This window comes from Trichomonas vaginalis, chromosome IV (assembly GCF_026262505.1).
Source record: "Trichomonas vaginalis G3 chromosome IV, whole genome shotgun sequence".
Taxonomy (NCBI): Eukaryota; Parabasalia; order Trichomonadida; family Trichomonadidae; genus Trichomonas; species Trichomonas vaginalis.
In genome coordinates this window covers 34,821,939-34,839,318 of record NC_067206.1, presented here as the reverse complement: position 1 = coordinate 34,839,318, position 17,380 = coordinate 34,821,939, and the positions used below count along the sequence as shown (strand labels likewise).

The following is a 17,380-nucleotide window of genomic DNA, read 5'->3' as shown; positions in this document are numbered from 1 at the left end:
AATTTGATTGATTTTGTTTTGATTTCTTCAATTGTATATTGAACGATTAGAATTCAGTAGTTCATCTAGGAATTCGAGTTTTAAATCGTCAAAAGATTCTTCACAAATTGTAGGTATTTTAGATTTTGGCAATAGTAAATTTCTAAGATTGTTTGTTAATCAACAATAAACGAGAAAGAATCGAATTTGCAAATTTCAAAAGATAAGCTTAGTGATCCATAAAATTTAATCACAACAATGTTATATTGTTTTCCTATTAACCTAAGGAATGATATCTTAAGAAAATTATCTAAAATAGAATGTGAAAGGAGCTAAAATATAAAAATAGCCCAAACAAATAAAAAATAAATGAATTTTATTTGATAAAACATACATGTATATATCTATAAATCGCACATCGGGAAAATGTGTCTGAATGAGATAACTTTCTCTCTGCATTCAGGGCATTTCCTTCCCTCGCTCCAAAGCCTCATCGCGCACGCGTAGCAGATGTTCAAATGGCCGCATGGGAAAAGAATTGTGTCATGAGGTCCGTAACAAATGAGGCATTGGCCGGAATCGAAAGCCTTCGTACTTTTCTGAATGGCCGATGAGCAGAGAGGACAAAATTGCTCGTTTTTGGCACATTCTTCACAAAATACGCAATGTCCGCACGGAGAAAGGTAAACTTCGGCTTGGTGCTGTTTGCATTTGAAGCACATTGGCTTTGGAGACCCAACGGCGCTGAATCCTGGCTGATCTGTCAATTCATCAACATCTATTGGTTCAAATGGTTCAGATTTAACGTCATCGAGCTTAATGGATTTATTACTTAATACAATCTTACCAGAATTAACGATAACTTCGTCCATGGAGTCAGATTTTGTAATATTATTTGGATCTTCTAAATCTATAGCTTTTTCATCAATTTCATCACCAAGAATTGACTTCTCATCGAAGCAGTCGCATTGTTGCTTCTCTGGTTCGTTTGTTTCTTGCTTTTCTTCTATGATTTTATGATTCTCCTTTGGAATTTGTTCGGAAACGTGGGTTAGCAGATCTTTAAGAATTTCTGAACTGTGGTTATCCTTTTTCTGAGCCAGTGGCAAACTCTTTTGAGGATCATAGTCAGATCTCTTTAAAGAGTCAGTAATTACGTCAATAACATCACGAGGAACGCTTGACAATGAGGCCGGCGGCATACTGACAGGGTTGAGGGTTTTTAATTTCTTATTCCTGGAAATTATCATTTCCCCGGACTTGATATCACTCAAGCCTGTTTGTTTTGGTAATGATTCGAGTATTACTTTATCGGTTTCTTGTTTTAAGGCCACGTTAGTGACAAATTCGTATTTGGCGCCATATTCTCTTGAAATCGACATTCCTGGCTCGATGTAGTTATTTCTAAATGTGCTGGTCGAATGGAGGAATAGTTTAGCGAATAATTCGCATCCTTTGACTTTATTATATTCCGCGATAATTTTTGCACCGTTGTAAATGGAAAATGCTGCTCCTGCGAACTGCGATATGTTACAGTTCCTCACAAGAGCGCAAGCGAAGTCAGAAATCGAGAAGCAATGGGATTTTCCATTTGAAAAATCCAAATTTTCGAAAACTGGAATCGCACAGTCCCTTGCAATGGCTGCAAATGTATTAAATTTCGTAATCTTGCAGTTATTAATATCTGGGCGAGCGTTTGGCCCAAAAACAGCGAATATTGGGTATTGAAAATCTTCGAAATTTGAATTTGATACGTATCCGTTCGAATGTTCGAAATTTACGCCATTCCCCTTGCATCTAATGAAGCTAGAGTTTTCAACAGATAAAAAGCAGTTCTTTATTCCGTGAACTGCCGAATAATTTATCGTATCAAATGAACAATCGGAAACGTTTGCAATCGATGTCTCCGCGAGACTTATAGCGCCACCTAGGCATTTATTAAATCTGCATTTAGAAAATCTCGAATTTCCTTCGTATAAAATAAAAACTGCTTTTCCGGCCATATCTCTGAAAGAACACTCTGTAAATGTGGTGGATGACTTTCTATAGACGTATACAGCAAACCTGTTCGCGCCTTTGAAATTGGTACGAGTAATTTCCGCACTCGAAGAATCTAAAAGAAGTAATGAAGAATGAGCATTTTTTTCAAACGTGCAATCAATAATTTCTGTCTTAGATCGGTCTCGTACAAGTAAAGCGGACTTAGAAGCATTATGAAAAGTACAATTTGTGAATTTTGATGAAGATTGAGCAAAAACTTCTACTACTGATTCGCGATCAGAATCGGAAGACTCAAATGTGCAATTTTTTGCATGGATGCTTCCCTTCGCTGTTACTTGTAATAATCCAGAAAATCTAATTCCTTTCATTTTAACATTTGCCACGCTAATCGTAACCCAGGAAAGGCATACTCTATAATTATCTAAAGATAGAAGCTTTGTGTTGAATCTTATATATGTTGCTTCTTGTATTTGAATTTCTTTCGAGAATTTGCGCCATACTTTACCTTTGTCATCAGTGTAGTCATCTGTGACTGTTAGAAAAACATTAACTGGTTCAGACATGGCGAATTAGTAGAATTATATTTTCAAAATTTTCCCGGGGGGTTTTTTTCTATCGTTTTCATAGAGTTAATTTTTTTTTTTCTAAGAAAAGATTTGATATCATTTTGCCTATAATTTATTTGCTGATTCCTTTTATAATTTCCATATGTTTGTTCATTCTGGCAACGAATTCCCTTGCGATATCCTATATTCCCGTTCAAACAGATTTTTTTGAAATCTAATCGTCATCGAATTGCTATATTGCTATATAATATAACATCAGTTACTTATGTTATATATAAAAACTAGGACTATTATTGATTATTTATAATTGATCAAGCAAAATTTCAAATTTTCAAAAATTTCTTCCATTTTTGAGAATGAGTGAGTAATGAATATTTAAAATTACCATTTTACTGTATGATCTTGCATGGATTGATATCGAAATCAAGAATTAATATTGAAGAATAAAAATATTCAAGATTTTCAAATTTGATATTGTTAAAAGATACAACGCTAATGACTTTTTAAAAATGTTTATAGCTAATAGACAAAAAAAATTTATAAATTCACAAACAAGAAAATAAAATTAAATAAAATCTATTCAAAAGCCTGAGATAACTGATCTAAATACATCGGAGAAGTGTATTTTGGAGATTGAATTCTTGGAGAACGATATGGAGAATTTAATTCTGTCTGTTGGAATTTCATTGGCGAAGCCATATGATTTTCAGCAGGAGACTTAATTATTGGACTCAAATATGGTGCATCTATGTTGATAATTGTTTTTGTTGGTGAAGAATTATCTCGTTTCGGTGTTGAAAAAGTTTTTCTCGGTGATTTTGTAGTGGGAGATTTTCTCGGTGATTTTCTTGGAGATTTTCCGTTGAATAACCGAGTCAATTCATCGAAATAAGTATTTTGGTCGACATTAAGTTTAGTTGAATTTTCTGTAAACATTGAAAGTTCCCTCTTGGATTTGTCAATTTTCTTATCAATTTTCAATCCAAAGGAATCTACTTGTAGTTCAAGCTGTTTGATTCTTATTTCATCGCTTTGCAGAGTAGATTCAAATGTTGTCACTTGGTTCATTAACTGAACACTATTTTCCCTCATTCTCTTTAAAACTTTTTCATTTTCTGCAATTTCTAACTGCTTATCATGCACTCTTTGATGTAATTCATCAATTTGTTTCTTATATTTCTCATTATATATCTTATCTCTTGAAACTGTATAGTTTTCACGCTCAATTTGATATCTCTTATTTTGATAATCAATAAGATCCTTTTTCATTTGGATTATTTCATCAGCAATCACCAATATTTTGCTATTAAGATCTTTATTTTCCTCTAATGTGTTATTTAAATATGTTATTTTTTGTTGCTTTTTTGTATACATGTCTTCTGAAATTCTTCTAACGTCTTCGTATTTTCTTTCTAATTTCTTAAGCTCTGATTTGCGTTTCTTCAACTGGTTTTTCCTTCTTGTGATTGAATCTTGTAAAAATGAAATTTTCTCATCAGCTTCGGCTAATGACTCGTCAATCATGTGAGATCCAAAAACAGGTTCAAATGATGATATGAAGGATGAATTTTGTCTTGGAGATAAAAGTTGTATTGTTGTTTGTTGAAGAAGTTTCATATTTGCTTTCATTTGTGAATTAATAGTTTCTAATTCAATGCATTCATTCAATTCTTTCTGATTTAATTGCTCAAGACTTTCTAACGAATTCTTCTTCATTAAATTTTCTGCCTTTTTTATATCTTCAAGTAAAATATCAATTGACCTAGAGTTGTTATCGTCATATATTGGTTGTCTAATGATTTTTTGAGAGTTTTTCATACGAAGCAAAAGATTTGTTAATTTTGCTTTAAGATCATTGATAATTGATTTATATTTCCGCTCCTTATTATACAATTCGATTAAATCTTGTTTTGCAAAAAGGTATTGCGCTGAATAATTTCCCGTTTTCAATAAAAATTCTGTTTCTTCTCGATCAAATTCTTTAACAATCTGTTCTAGCTTCTCTGTCTTTTTATAAGAGTCATATCGGTAAAAGTTATCCTTGGTATGATATGAATCAATCATAATGGTAAACGACAAAGAAGAAAAATTTTGGGGACTTTATGGGGTAAGACCCCAAAATATAGAAAAGATCTCTAAATAAGTTTATTTTATGAAACAAAAATAACATCGGATGTTAGTACATGCATATCAGCACATAATTAAGTTAGATTAACATAAATCTTGTATGCAATATGCGAATTGCTTCATTGTACAGAAATAATACTTGACATGATAATTTTGTAGGTAATAATTAGATATATGAATTATACAGATTTCGTTTTTAATTTATATAACAAACAATTTGCTGCCAAAGCTGATAAAATAGAACAATAATAGGTCCTAAGACGTTAATAATGCCGCATACAGCCATTAGGATATATAACGATTTAGGAATCAAATCATTTTGAATTTTTCGCCTAATAAAAATTAAAGTAATAGATAAGTAAAGCATGCAAATCTGGGAAAATAAAACCACATATGCAGCAGCGTTGAATAGGTAAATCGAGCTCTTCTTTAATGGATTGTTATGATCTAAAGATTTAAGTAGATAGCATATTACAGCTGCGATAGTCATTAACATCCAGCATGCTACGAAGCAATAATTCTTGTTTCTGAGTGATTTGAAGCTTTCTTTAGTTTCTTGGACAACTAAGTTATATCTACGTAAAATAAAGTAATAGAATATGAGGCCAGCAGCTTCTAATGCAAAGCCAATGGTGTATAAGATTGAAAATATGCTAATACTAAATGGGTCGTAAAAATACATTAAAATTTATTACCGTACGATAAAAAATTTTTTTATTTTCTAATTTTTCTTCCGTGTTTATAATTGAATTCTTTCAATTTTTAACGGTGTGACGGAATATATTTAAAATACGATTATAAATCTTATTGGGGGTTATAAAACTCTTCTTTATATTAATCTTAACCTAGTCAGCATTTTGTACAATTGCTTTATGCATGGCGCAGCGATTAAACAATGATTCGGCTTGCTACAATATACTTAAGGTACCATTCGATTTGCAGAAAAGAATTAAGTTTAAGTTATGTACCATTACCACAGATATGCTAGAATGTAGCTTTAGAAAAATCATTTATCGAAATCTCAATAAGAAAGATGATAAGATATATATTTTACCAGATAAATTTATTATGTAACTGGATAACACTTCACATGTTGAAAGGGAACATGTGTGCATATTAATGCTATATAGAGAAGTTAATGGATTCATACTAAACTATATTTTTGAATTTTATTGTTTCGTGGAATTTAAGGGTGCACACGAGAGGATCATGTAAACTTCAGAATTTAGAACCTTATTTTTAGGCATTATCTTGGCTACCTATTTAGGCTCGAAAAGCAAAAAATATCAAAAAATACAACTTGACTCCATTATGACCCTTTCATGGAGGTAGTTTTTATCCGCTAGTATTTTCCCTTTGAATCTCTTTACAATTCGAAATCAAATTCAAACCTCAGTAGAAGAAAGGAAGAATCGACTTACTACGGTTGTAATACGAATAAATACATATATTTAATTATTTTTATTTACATAATAATTGTTTGAAGCTCATATTCCAACAAATTTTTAAATAAAAACATTAAAATGTTGAAAATGTTCATATATTTTAATAGGGTTTTGGCACTTTATTGAGGAATTACTACATACATAGTCGAACTGAACTTGATATTTTGAAATTTAAATTATTTATCAAAATTAAAATTTAACTTGAAATTTATAATTATTTAGTCATATTTTGCATAATTCTAAGTAGATTTTGTAAAAAATCAAGAAAGAAAAATTTTAACGTGCATTATTTTTTCTTTTTTATAATAATACACATTATTATATAATTAACATATTCATAATGTTTCACCCTTTCAAAAATATAATCCTCCTCCTCTCAAATAAACGTACATACGGGTGGCCTCTTTTTTCAAAAAATTAAAATTTGAAATTTTTTGCTCAAATATTAGAGATTTTTTCAACCTTCAACGATATATGTTGTCTATATCAGACCTCCTTTCTTTTTGATACTTAACATTGTTCCTAAATCTTAGCCGTTAAGGCTGTTCTGAAAATGTTTTTTTTTCGAAAAAATTCGAAAAAAATTCTTAAAATTCAAAAATCCCTTAATTCCAGAGGATTTTGGAAAAAAGTTTTTACATGAACATGTGTATATTATATGAAGTATATTGATAAGGTAAAAATCAAATTTTATTGCATATTCATCGAGAAAATAAACTAACGAATCCCTCAAAATTGAGAGGGTAATCCTCCTCCTCTCAAATAAACGTACATACGGGTGCACCCTTAAATTTTGAAGTAAAATTAGAACTATGGTACTTTGAGTTTTGCGTTTTAACATGAGATTCTACTTTTATTAGCAATTGATTTGAATCTGTAAATAACATCCGTTCACATTTATTTTAGCTTAATATCTGATGATTGATGATTTCGCATTAATATTAGTTTTTATCAAGTGTTTCAATTTTCAAAGAAACAATCAAATTTATTAGAAATGTTTTATTGGCCAACTAAAGAATTGTATTTACCATATGAATTCGGCAAATCGGTTGGCAACCGAAATTTTGTCAGAAATTCTCCAAAATATTCCTGAACTACTCACATGTTAAAAATGAAGAGTTAAGCTGAGATACTTCATAAAACGCGGATATAAAATAAATTAAAAATATTTCAAATGTAAAGTTATCAATTATTAAAATTCTTCTGAAAAAGTGACAAGAACCCAAGATGTCCCATAAGCTCGTTAAGAAACAAAATATTTCAAATCCATACGATGTTCGGGATGGAATTCATCTCACCATCGATGAAGCTACCGGAAGATATCTGAATGTTCCACGTTGCTTGCTTAATGCAATTCCTCAGGATATTGCCGGTTCAATTATAAACGATGACGAAATTGCTCCTGAACTGCGTCCAACAACAACAGGACGAAATATGATGTACCTTCCAGATTTTCAAAAAAGAGTCAACATTTCAGCTCCATATGAATTAGAACATCTTACACACGTTACTTTCGATCCTCAAAAAGGTTTTGTCGGACTCCCGCCTGAGTGGGATAAAATACTTAAGAAGAGCGGCTTTCAGAAAGAAGAAATTGAAGAAAATCCTAAAGGCGTTCTTGACGTTATGAAGTTTATGCAGAAGCCAATGTCATCATCACCACCATCTCAGGTGGAGGATACAACTACATTACCTCCAATTCAGGAAGTTGTTACTAAAACTAATCCTAAATCTTTCCTCAAAAATATGGAGTCCATCGACGAAGGCAGTACCTGTAAAATTTATCGTGCTGATAATCCTCAAACTGGAGAAGCCGTTGCAGTGAAAGAAATGACATTAACGGATAAAAACAGGCAAACCTTGTTTGATGAAACTCGTTTAATGGCAACGATGTCTCACCCGAACATTATTAAATTCTATTCAGCGCATTTAATAGAGAATACGCTTTGGATTTTGATGGAACTCATGGATGGCGGATCATTGACAAATGTAGCTACATACTGTGACGTTCAAGAACCTCATATTGCATATTTTGCTCGCGAGGTTTTACAAGCCTTAGATTACATGCACAAGCATAACAAAATCCACCGTGATATTAAAACAGATAATGTCTTACTTAAATCGGATGGAGAAGTACGCTTGGCTGACTTCGGTTATACTGCGCAGCTCGAATCTCGAGATCAAACCCGTAAATCAATTGTCGGAACTCCATATTGGATGGCACCAGAACTAATCAAATACCAACCATACTCGTACGGTGTTGATATTTGGTCCCTTGGAATTATGTGTAGAGAATTAGCAGAAGGAGAGCCTCCTTATGTTGATTCACCTCCAATGAGAGCTTTGTTCCTCATTTCTACAAAAGGAATTCCTCCGATTTCGGATAGAGAAAATAGATCAACCGAGTTCCTCGATTTCCTTGATCTCTGCCTTAGTATGGACCCTCATGCAAGACCATCAGCAGAAACGCTACTCCAACACCCATTCATTACGCGTGCATGCGATAGGAAATATATTGTCCCGCTTATAGAATTAGCTAAGCAACTTGCTGCCCAAGAAGAATTTGATGATTTTTGAAAAATGCTGTTTTGATTTTGCTATAATAATATTCAGTAAATGTTCATATATCATGATTCATTCAACCATACTATCTTGTTTTTCTTTATAATTATTTAAAAAAATTGAAAAATATCAAAAACATAAGATATTTCATCAATGATCTGATCTATCAAGAGAGACTAATCTTTAAATTATTTGCAGACAATCAAATTGATGAAATATTTTTCTCTAGAATATGAAATTGAAGTCATATTTATTCATTGTATCATGAATTTTATCTCAAATAAGTTAATCTAGTCTAAATATCAAGGATAAATTATCTCATATAAAATACAAAAAAAAATTCAAATTAGAATGCAATATTATCTAATTCTAGATAAGTTGTCATTCTAGAATATGAAGTCAAAATAAAAGTTGTTCTGAAAAGGTGTATTAATTTGGTTATAATGGAAAAAAAAAATATATTTGAATATCAAAAAGAGAAATTTTTGCTGATGATATTAGGGGAATGATATTTGCAAGAAACAAGATATTTTCCTATTCGCAAAACTTCTAATTTTTTTGAATAATCAAATATTGTATTATAAAATGAAATAAACGTTTTTGTATTAAATCTAAACGAATATTTAATCAATTAAAGCTCGAGAGGAGTTACTTTTTGGAAAACAATTAATGTATAATCATCGCCTGGTGAAACAAGAATTTCATAGTTATCTGCACGTATACGAAGGAATGTAAGATCATTTGTAGGATCAAGATCGCGAACCATACAGCGCGCTTTTTCAATTAAAGGTGATAATTTTTCGGCAACTTTATTCTGTTCAAATTGCTTAAGAGCAGCATGTGTAACTTTATTTTTTCCATCTAAAACAAGAATGCCGTCAACACTTTTGTTTCCGACAATTCTCTTTAATGTCTGATCTACTTCGGACATAATTTTGTAGAATCCGTTTCTTGAGGAAAAGTGACAAAAAGGATTTCACCCAAATGTTTATATTCATTTAGTGATGCCCATATTTACTAATGTAGATGGTTAGGTTCTTTTAAAATTCAATCTAAAATTCCTATTTGGTTGAGATTGAATAGAGGATATGAGAAGAATTGTAAATATCGTATATATTAGAATGAAGAATTTTCCAAAACAAGTAATGTATTTGATAATCATGGTTCAAACCATCTGTTACGTTTTAGAATTCCAAAAAATAATTGACCAAAATGTAATAGATTAAGAATTATAATGTAGAGTTGTTTATGTATATAAAAACAAGTAGTATAATATATTATTCAGTCTTCTTTGTGATTGGCATGGAATAGATATAGGCATCTCCAACTTCCAAAGCTTTATAATAGCCTGGAAGGAATTCTTTCCTAGTAAATCCAAATTTTTCATAGAATTTCATGGCAACTTCGTTACTGTATAAAACATGAAGAAAAATTTCGTCAATATCTTTGCTTTCATCAATAATATGTTGTAATAGCTTCTTTGCAATGCCACGGCGTTGATATGTGTGTAAAACGCCAATGGTCATTAAATAAATTTTGTGTATTTTTGGATCTTTTTCATCTTCTTCAATACGCCAGCAAATTTCACCAATTGGAAGATCGTCGTTTAAGTAAACAAGCAAACCGCGAGCAATTTTTCCTTCTTCAAACATTTTGTAAATGTGGCGACCATAATGGACAGGGAGTGTCTCACGGTGGATCCTTCGTAGAAGTCCAACGTTGTTTTTATCTACTGGGATGTAACTTAAATTGAATGGCTGGTTCTCGCTCATTTCTAAAAGTGACAAATTTTCATCTCTAAAGGATGGTTTCCTTATATTGAAGGATTTGAAAGCTGATTCCTTAAGATTGATTTAAAAATTAGGATTAATGTGTTCACTGGTAAAGGATGGAGCTTCAAAATAACGTTTCGTGGAAATTACATATTGAGTGATCTTATTTATTTCATTTTAGAATATTTTCGCATATTTCTGCATGAAAATAGCATTGTCATATAGCTAAGAATTTATTAATAAATCTGAAAAATTATATATTTATTAAATCAGTATATTGATAATTTAATCAAGCAAAAAGAAATAATTAATAAATTATAATATTGCTACCGTTTTGAAATCTGTATTTTCCATCTTGGTCATTAAGAAAACTAAATTTGAACTGTTTTTATGATTTTTTTATACAAAATAATAAGAAAATGGAATTATTCATATGAAAAAGCAATGCGATCTAACTCATTTTATGAATTTTTGAAAAAGAAGGATTTCTCAATATGAGGGTAGAAACAATAGTAGAAGCCAAATAACGAGATTCAATGATCAAATATGAAAAATAGGATTCTTATACTAGATTTTGTCAAAATATGCATAGTATCAAGAAAGCAACTTATGATATAGTATAAATATCCTGCATGTACCGCAACGAATTCAATTGATCCCGAAAATATCAAAATTAGATTTCAAAAATAAAACCCTGTTCTCATACAGTTGCACGAAGCAACACATAAATCCAGCTAATCAGATACAGATAAGTTTAGTATTAATCCCAACGGGAATTTCGCTTTTGAACTGATTTTTCTGACAATTTGACATATAAAAAATGTACCCTTGGTTAGAGCAGTTGAACACAGTACAGGGTACAAAACTTACTAATTATAGAGATCCTCCATTTGGATACAGTCCCGAAAGTTCAATGTTCGGATATAATTGCGGATTAATTTTATCTCCAAGGAATACTTACAAGCCAGCGTATCAAATATATACGAATTCATGTAAAGAAGTCTTTAAAACAGCATATTTTGATTTAGATTCACCAATTGTTCTTTCTGCTTTTACATCAAATTCAATTATCGTATTTTTATTGAAGAATGGTACTATTGCGGCTTACAAACCTAATGGAAAACAAGTATATTTACGAAAAGAATTAAACTTCGAAGTTATATGCGCTTCACAAAATTATTTGGGAATTGTTTACGTACTTAACAACATGAATTTACAATTTTTCAGTTTTGATAGGATGGAAGTTACAATAGACCAACAAATTAACGATCCACCTCAGTATTGCGTTTTACAAAATATTGAAAACGGTGTTTTCCTTTTTTCTTCAAATGGAGAAGTGTATTTCAAGACGCAACAGAATCTGACAAGTATATTCAAAGTAGAAAACGAACATATTACCAATATTATCGCAGGAATTAACAATCCAAGAATTGCGATCTTTACAAACAAAAAAATTTACATTAAACAAGCATATCCATCACATAAGGACATTATTGAACACCAATTTGACTTGGTTGGAAAAGAAGGAGCTTGGTTAAATCCAAATACCTTAATTGCTTCACTTAATAATGGAGAATTATGTATTTTTCACAATGGTGTTGCTGACTTTAATCCATCATGCAAAGTTCTTAAGATTTTTTCTGATTTAAATTTAGTTAGATTATATTCAACGGAAGGACTTTATATTTATTACAATCCACCCGCATCTATTGAAAGTCTAAACAATGAGATATGTAAAAGCGTCGTAAGAGACTTCAAAAACTATGAAAGCAAAAATATTGATTTTATCCAAAATATGAATAAGAATTATGTAAAAGCTATACCTCTTTTCATTCAAGCAGCTCGAGATTCACCATTAATATCAACCCAAATGTTCTACATGAGCGTTGCTTCGTTCTTAAGATCAAATTACCCAAATATCTGCGCAAATGAGTTCAAATCAGCCATAGATTTCTTAAGGATACTCAATACTCTCAATAGTGACCAAGTTGGAATGTGTTTCACCCCTGAAGTTCTGCAAAATTGCTCCGAACAATTATTCGAACGATTATCGAATTTACAACTATACAAAATTTGTGAATACATTTCTGACTTTTTGGGAGTTCCCCATGACAAAATTGCCGAAGAATGGGTACTTAATGAGATACAGACAAACGGTACTAAGAATTTAGAAGAAATAACTCAAATGCTCCATAAATATTCGAATATTAATTTCCACGAAGTAATTCAATGTTGTGTCGACAAGAAGCTAAGTCAATACAATATAGTAACTATGGTAAATAGCATCAAAAGCCCAGTTCAGAAGATTATTTTGCTAAATCCGTTGTATCGCACAAAAGCAAGGGAAACAGCCCTTGTTTCTGATGATGGATGTGCCATTATATGCTATTTACTAAAGGATGAGGAGCAAAACTTGCAATTAGACCTCAGAACTCCGTTATTAAGTATAAATTATTTTTCATTTGCAAGATATAGAGTGTCTCAGCATTTGAAGAGAGAAAGTAAGTCAGTCATCATCCAATCCATGGAAAGATTAATCAGATCTGAAGAAACAAATAAACAATTTCTCGAAATTTTGACGTCATCTTCATTCGAGAAAAATGAGTATGGCAAGAACACGAATATACTCCTTTATATTATGAATAACATGGAAATGTCCAAGTTTGGCGAATATATTGGTCATCAAAATTATATCATTACAATTTTAGGAAATCTTGCACCAGCAGGCGACACATTATCTCCTAGACAGTTTATTAATGCTTGTTATGCCAACAATAAGGCCGAAGTCGCCGAAAAAATTGCTCATAAAGTTAATATGAGTCCTCCTGAAGTAGAATACTCAAGATTACGTTCTGTGATCAAGAACAAGAGCAATGATATGTTTGATAAGTTAATACGAGAAGGATTTAAGCATTTGCAGCCTGATGACGTTATGAACATGATTTTATTTTACAGATGCGAAGATCTTGCCACAAGATATCTCAATATGCTTAATATGCAACAAAAAACAAAACTTCTTGACGAAGCTTTGAATTATTCTTATAAAATTAAGGATAAAAGAATGATTGATGCATTTGAGAACTATAAGAATATGTTTATGCAAAGAGTGTAATATTTAATATTATTTGTTTTATAAATGTTTGAATTTATTATTCAATTTTTTTTTTCATCAACATATGCAGTTTCCATGCTAAATATAATTACATGTATGGTGGCCGTTTCTGGTTGATAAACCCAAAATCTGAGAAAGGTTCTTGGGGAAAAAAATAATCTTGTAAAAAAAAAATGAAAAAATGAAAAAAATTTTATTACCATAAAAACCAGATTTTTTACCTCGGGGTATGTTTCCCAGCACTTTCCCACCAGAACCGGCCACTATATTACATGCTGTTGATAACAATTGTATCTTAGATATTTATGATCAAATGTTCAACTGGCATCACATATTATTAATACTGTCAATTTTTTTTACAGGCGATCTAAAAGATTGGCCTATAGTCTCTTATTTATTTCATAAGGTTATCAACTTAAGCGCTTTATAAACTAATCTATTAAAGCATTTGGATGTATTTTTTTCCCTCATTCAATGATTTGAAAGAATTTTATCTTGCAGTTTATATACATGTTTCATTTTTCACATGTTCAACAAAGTATTTTCCCCCTCCAATTGAATTAAAATGACATTTTATGTGATAAAAAGCTGATTTAAATTTTTTGGTGGTAATTTTTTTTCAATTTTTTCATGTCGAATCCAGACATTCACACCAACAAACACAGTGAATTGATAAGCATATATAAGTATCATAATGATTTATATATTACGTTGTATCAACTAAAAACTGAAAATGAGGAAGAATTGAACTCGATTTACAAAATGATCAAAACGGAATTTATTAATTCGAAGAAATATAATCCTCAAAATTTTATAAGAGATATTTTAAGGATTATTCCGTCGAATGACCGCTATACAAAGTCATATTTGACTCTTGCAAGACTTATTTCTGAGGATTATCATATAACAGAAGTCAACTTTATTCCAACCATTTCTAATTATATGTTTTATAAAGTATACGGGATTAAGTTAGACAAATCTGATGATTTCAATGAAATTCAAACAACCGATCTCGATATTCTTTCAGAAAATACAATATACGGAACAATTATGTATGATGACAAAGAAAGATTCATTTCATTCATAGAAAGAGATGGATTTGATAAAGATCAAAAACTTAAAAACTATTTATATCCATATACTAACCTTATATGTACCACTTACTCAAATTTTTTGACACTTATGCTTTATATCCTAATTTTCTATGATAAAAAGTTAATATTTATAATAGGGAAAGTTTTTATAATTCACTACCTAGCACCTCATATGAGAGCATGTCAGAAAGTGGTAAGTGCACCCTTAATGAATGATTTACAATTTCTGGTAATCTCCCAATTTTTTTTGACATATCCCAATTATCTTCAGATAAAAAGATAATAATTCTGTGAGATTTTTCCTTGGATTTTTAAAGTGGTATGATAGAAATACTCACATTTAGATTTTTCACTCAATATCTGAGAGCTGTTACTTGAAGATAAATCATAAATAATTTAGTTGATATCTTTTAATATGTTTTAAGTGCAGAATTAAGCAAATTTAGAATTTTGATTTTGCAATATTCATATTTAGAGATCCAAAATCTTTGCATAGCATTTTTTGATGAAAACAATTATATATGTATCAAAAAAATTAAAATGTGCATTTACTCCTTTCAAACAAAAAAAAATTTATCATAATGTTTGGGAAAACTTCATTATCTTTAGGTAAAAAAGCTGTTTATGGACCAACTGTAGAGGAAGGAATGCTGATACAGGACTTGGAAGTTGAAGCGAGAAATATATTAATCGATACATACAATAATGCAGTAAATTTATTTGCAAAAGAAAAACCAATTGATGGATTAGATTCATTTGGAAAGAAAATCACTGATTTATATGATGACGTAAACAGATCAATCAATCATACGCTTTTACATCTCGCAAATGAAATTGATCACGGAAATTCAATGATTAAAGAAGCCCGTGACGAATTAGACACATTTCATCGTGACTACACAGACTCTCTCCATTCTCAGACATTCCCATCTCCATTTATTTCTCGTTTCACTGATAATCTTCAGCAAAGATCTAAAAATCTTTCAGAAGCTATCACATCATATGAAACTAAATTGCAAAACAATGAACAAGCCGAAAGCCCAGCTGTTTTAGTTCAAGTTTTACAAGAACAATATAATGCTATAATCAGATGCTCGGCCAGAGTCTCGGAAATCCAGCGCAAATCACAATCGTTACACGAAACCTTCAAAAGAATTTTCCAGAACAAAGATAGAAAGATATCTGATTTACGTCTAGATTCTGAAGAAAATGGCAAGCAATCAGTAGTCAATTCTGTTCAGACAGCATACGATGAATATCTTGAAGAAAGAAGACGTCTTCTTGAAAAACGCGATACAACAACAGACTTTTCTACAATTTGCGCACCAGACACAAAGGCAGGTGGCTTATTTGGTAAGAGTAAGTTTAGTTTTGGATCAGGTAACAGTTCACTAAATAAAGGAACTTCTGCTCTTTCCAAACCAGCTGGAACATAATAAGAATATGATAGAGTGTTTAATTTCATTATAAAGTATTATTATTTTTAGAGTATTTAAATTTAAGGGTGCACCCGTATGTACGTTTATTTGAGAGGAGGAGGATTACCCTCTCAATTTTGAGGGATTCGTTAGTTTATTTTCTCGATGAATATGCAATAAAATTTGATTTTTACCTTATCAATATACTTCATATAATATACACATGTTCATGTAAAAACTTTTTTCCAAAATCCTCAGGAATTAAGGGATTTTTGAATTTTAAGAATTTTTTTCGAATTTTTTCGAAAAAAAAACATTTTCAGAACAGCCTTAACGGCTAAGATTTAGGAACAATGTTAAGTATCAAAAAGAAAGGAGGTCTGATATAGACAACATATATCGTTGAAGGTTGAAAAAATCTCTAATATTTGAGCAAAAAATTTCAAATTTTAATTTTTTGAAAAAAGAGGCCACCCGTATGTACGTTTATTTGAGAGGAGGAGGATTATATTTTTGAAAGGGTGAAACATTATGAATATGTTAATTATATAATAATATGTATTATTATAAAAAAGAAAAAATAATGCACGTTAAAATTTTTCTTTCTTGATTTTTTACAAAATCTACTTAGAATTATGCAAAATATGACTAAATAATTATAAATTTCAAGTTAAATTTTAATTTTGATAAATAATTTAAATTTCAAAATATCAAGTTCAGTTCGACTATGTATGTAGTAATTCCTCAATAAAGTGCCAAAACCCTATTAAAATATATGAACATTTTCAACATTTTAATGTTTTTATTTAAAAATTTGTTGGAATATGAGCTTCAAACAATTATTATGTAAATAAAAATAATTAAATATATGTATTTATTCGTATTACAACCGTAGTAAGTCGATTCTTCCTTTCTTCTACTGAGGTTTGAATTTGATTTCGAATTGTAAAGAGATTCAAAGGGAAAATACTAGCGGATAAAAACTACCTCCATGAAAGGGTCATAATGGAGTCAAGTTGTATTTTTTGATATTTTTTGCTTTTCGAGCCTAAATAGGTAGCCAAGATAATGCCTAAAAATAAGGTTCTAAATTCTGAAGTTTACATGATCCTCTCGTGTGCACCCTTAAAATGTATCTTTGATCAATTTAATTTTTTTAATATTTTGTAAATCAAAGTTAATGAGATTTCATTATATGGACGATTCTCATGGAAAAGTACCGTGAAACTTTCAGGATTTTTTCCATCAAATTTTTTTCCCCAAATATCTTTCACAGAATTCTAATTTATTAACTAGAAACAACC

General features: G+C 30.6%; 7 protein-coding genes across 7 annotated transcripts, besides 4 other annotated features; 3 read left to right on the top strand and 4 right to left on the bottom strand.

Annotated features, from left to right (window-relative positions):
• Positions 1 to 362: 362 nt before the first annotated feature.
• TVAGG3_0222520 (neuralized family) lies at positions 363 to 2,558 on the bottom strand (the record flags this gene model as incomplete). The annotated part of the gene is made up of 1 exon (XM_001314762.1): positions 384 to 2,543. The coding sequence occupies one exon, from the start codon at positions 2,541 to 2,543 to the stop codon at positions 384 to 386; it is 2,160 nt and encodes a 719-aa protein (XP_001314796.1).
• Positions 2,559 to 3,066: 508 nt separating this feature from the next.
• Positions 3,067 to 5,360, bottom strand: TVAGG3_0222510 (uncharacterized protein; the record flags this gene model as incomplete). The annotated part of the gene is made up of 1 exon (XM_001314763.1): positions 3,123 to 4,610. The coding sequence occupies one exon, from the start codon at positions 4,608 to 4,610 to the stop codon at positions 3,123 to 3,125; it is 1,488 nt and encodes a 495-aa protein (XP_001314797.1).
• A 503-nt stretch (positions 5,361 to 5,863) lies between these two features.
• Positions 5,864 to 6,904: a mobile genetic element.
• Positions 6,905 to 7,322: 418 nt separating this feature from the next.
• Positions 7,323 to 8,962, top strand: TVAGG3_0222490 (serine/threonine-protein kinase TAO family; the record flags this gene model as incomplete). The annotated part of the gene is made up of 1 exon (XM_001314764.1): positions 7,346 to 8,695. The coding sequence occupies one exon, from the start codon at positions 7,346 to 7,348 to the stop codon at positions 8,693 to 8,695; it is 1,350 nt and encodes a 449-aa protein (XP_001314798.1).
• Positions 8,963 to 9,118: 156 nt separating this feature from the next.
• On the bottom strand, positions 9,119 to 9,623 carry TVAGG3_0222480 (dynein intermediate chain binding; the record flags this gene model as incomplete). Its single annotated transcript, XM_001330660.1, has 1 exon — positions 9,312 to 9,611. The coding sequence occupies one exon, from the start codon at positions 9,609 to 9,611 to the stop codon at positions 9,312 to 9,314; it is 300 nt and encodes a 99-aa protein (XP_001330696.1).
• Positions 9,624 to 9,713: 90 nt separating this feature from the next.
• TVAGG3_0222470 (peptide alpha-N-acetyltransferase protein) lies at positions 9,714 to 10,452 on the bottom strand (the record flags this gene model as incomplete). The annotated part of the gene is made up of 1 exon (XM_001330661.1): positions 9,958 to 10,452. One exon carries the CDS (start codon positions 10,450 to 10,452, stop codon positions 9,958 to 9,960), a length of 495 nt encoding a protein of 164 aa, XP_001330697.1.
• A 435-nt stretch (positions 10,453 to 10,887) lies between these two features.
• Positions 10,888 to 13,766, top strand: TVAGG3_0222460 (vacuolar protein sorting VPSs16 family; the record flags this gene model as incomplete). Its single annotated transcript, XM_001330662.1, has 1 exon — positions 11,273 to 13,564. The coding sequence occupies one exon, from the start codon at positions 11,273 to 11,275 to the stop codon at positions 13,562 to 13,564; it is 2,292 nt and encodes a 763-aa protein (XP_001330698.1).
• Positions 13,767 to 14,834: 1,068 nt separating this feature from the next.
• Positions 14,835 to 14,867: a mobile genetic element.
• Positions 14,835 to 14,867: a terminal%2Cinverted (terminal inverted repeat of tvBac_53III transposon ID:TVAGG3_0222450).
• A 372-nt stretch (positions 14,868 to 15,239) lies between these two features.
• Positions 15,240 to 16,094, top strand: TVAGG3_0222440 (uncharacterized protein; the record flags this gene model as incomplete). The annotated part of the gene is made up of 1 exon (XM_001330663.1): positions 15,240 to 16,094. One exon carries the CDS (start codon positions 15,240 to 15,242, stop codon positions 16,092 to 16,094), a length of 855 nt encoding a protein of 284 aa, XP_001330699.1.
• Positions 16,095 to 16,160: 66 nt separating this feature from the next.
• Positions 16,161 to 17,201: a mobile genetic element.
• Positions 17,202 to 17,380: the final 179 nt, after the last annotated feature.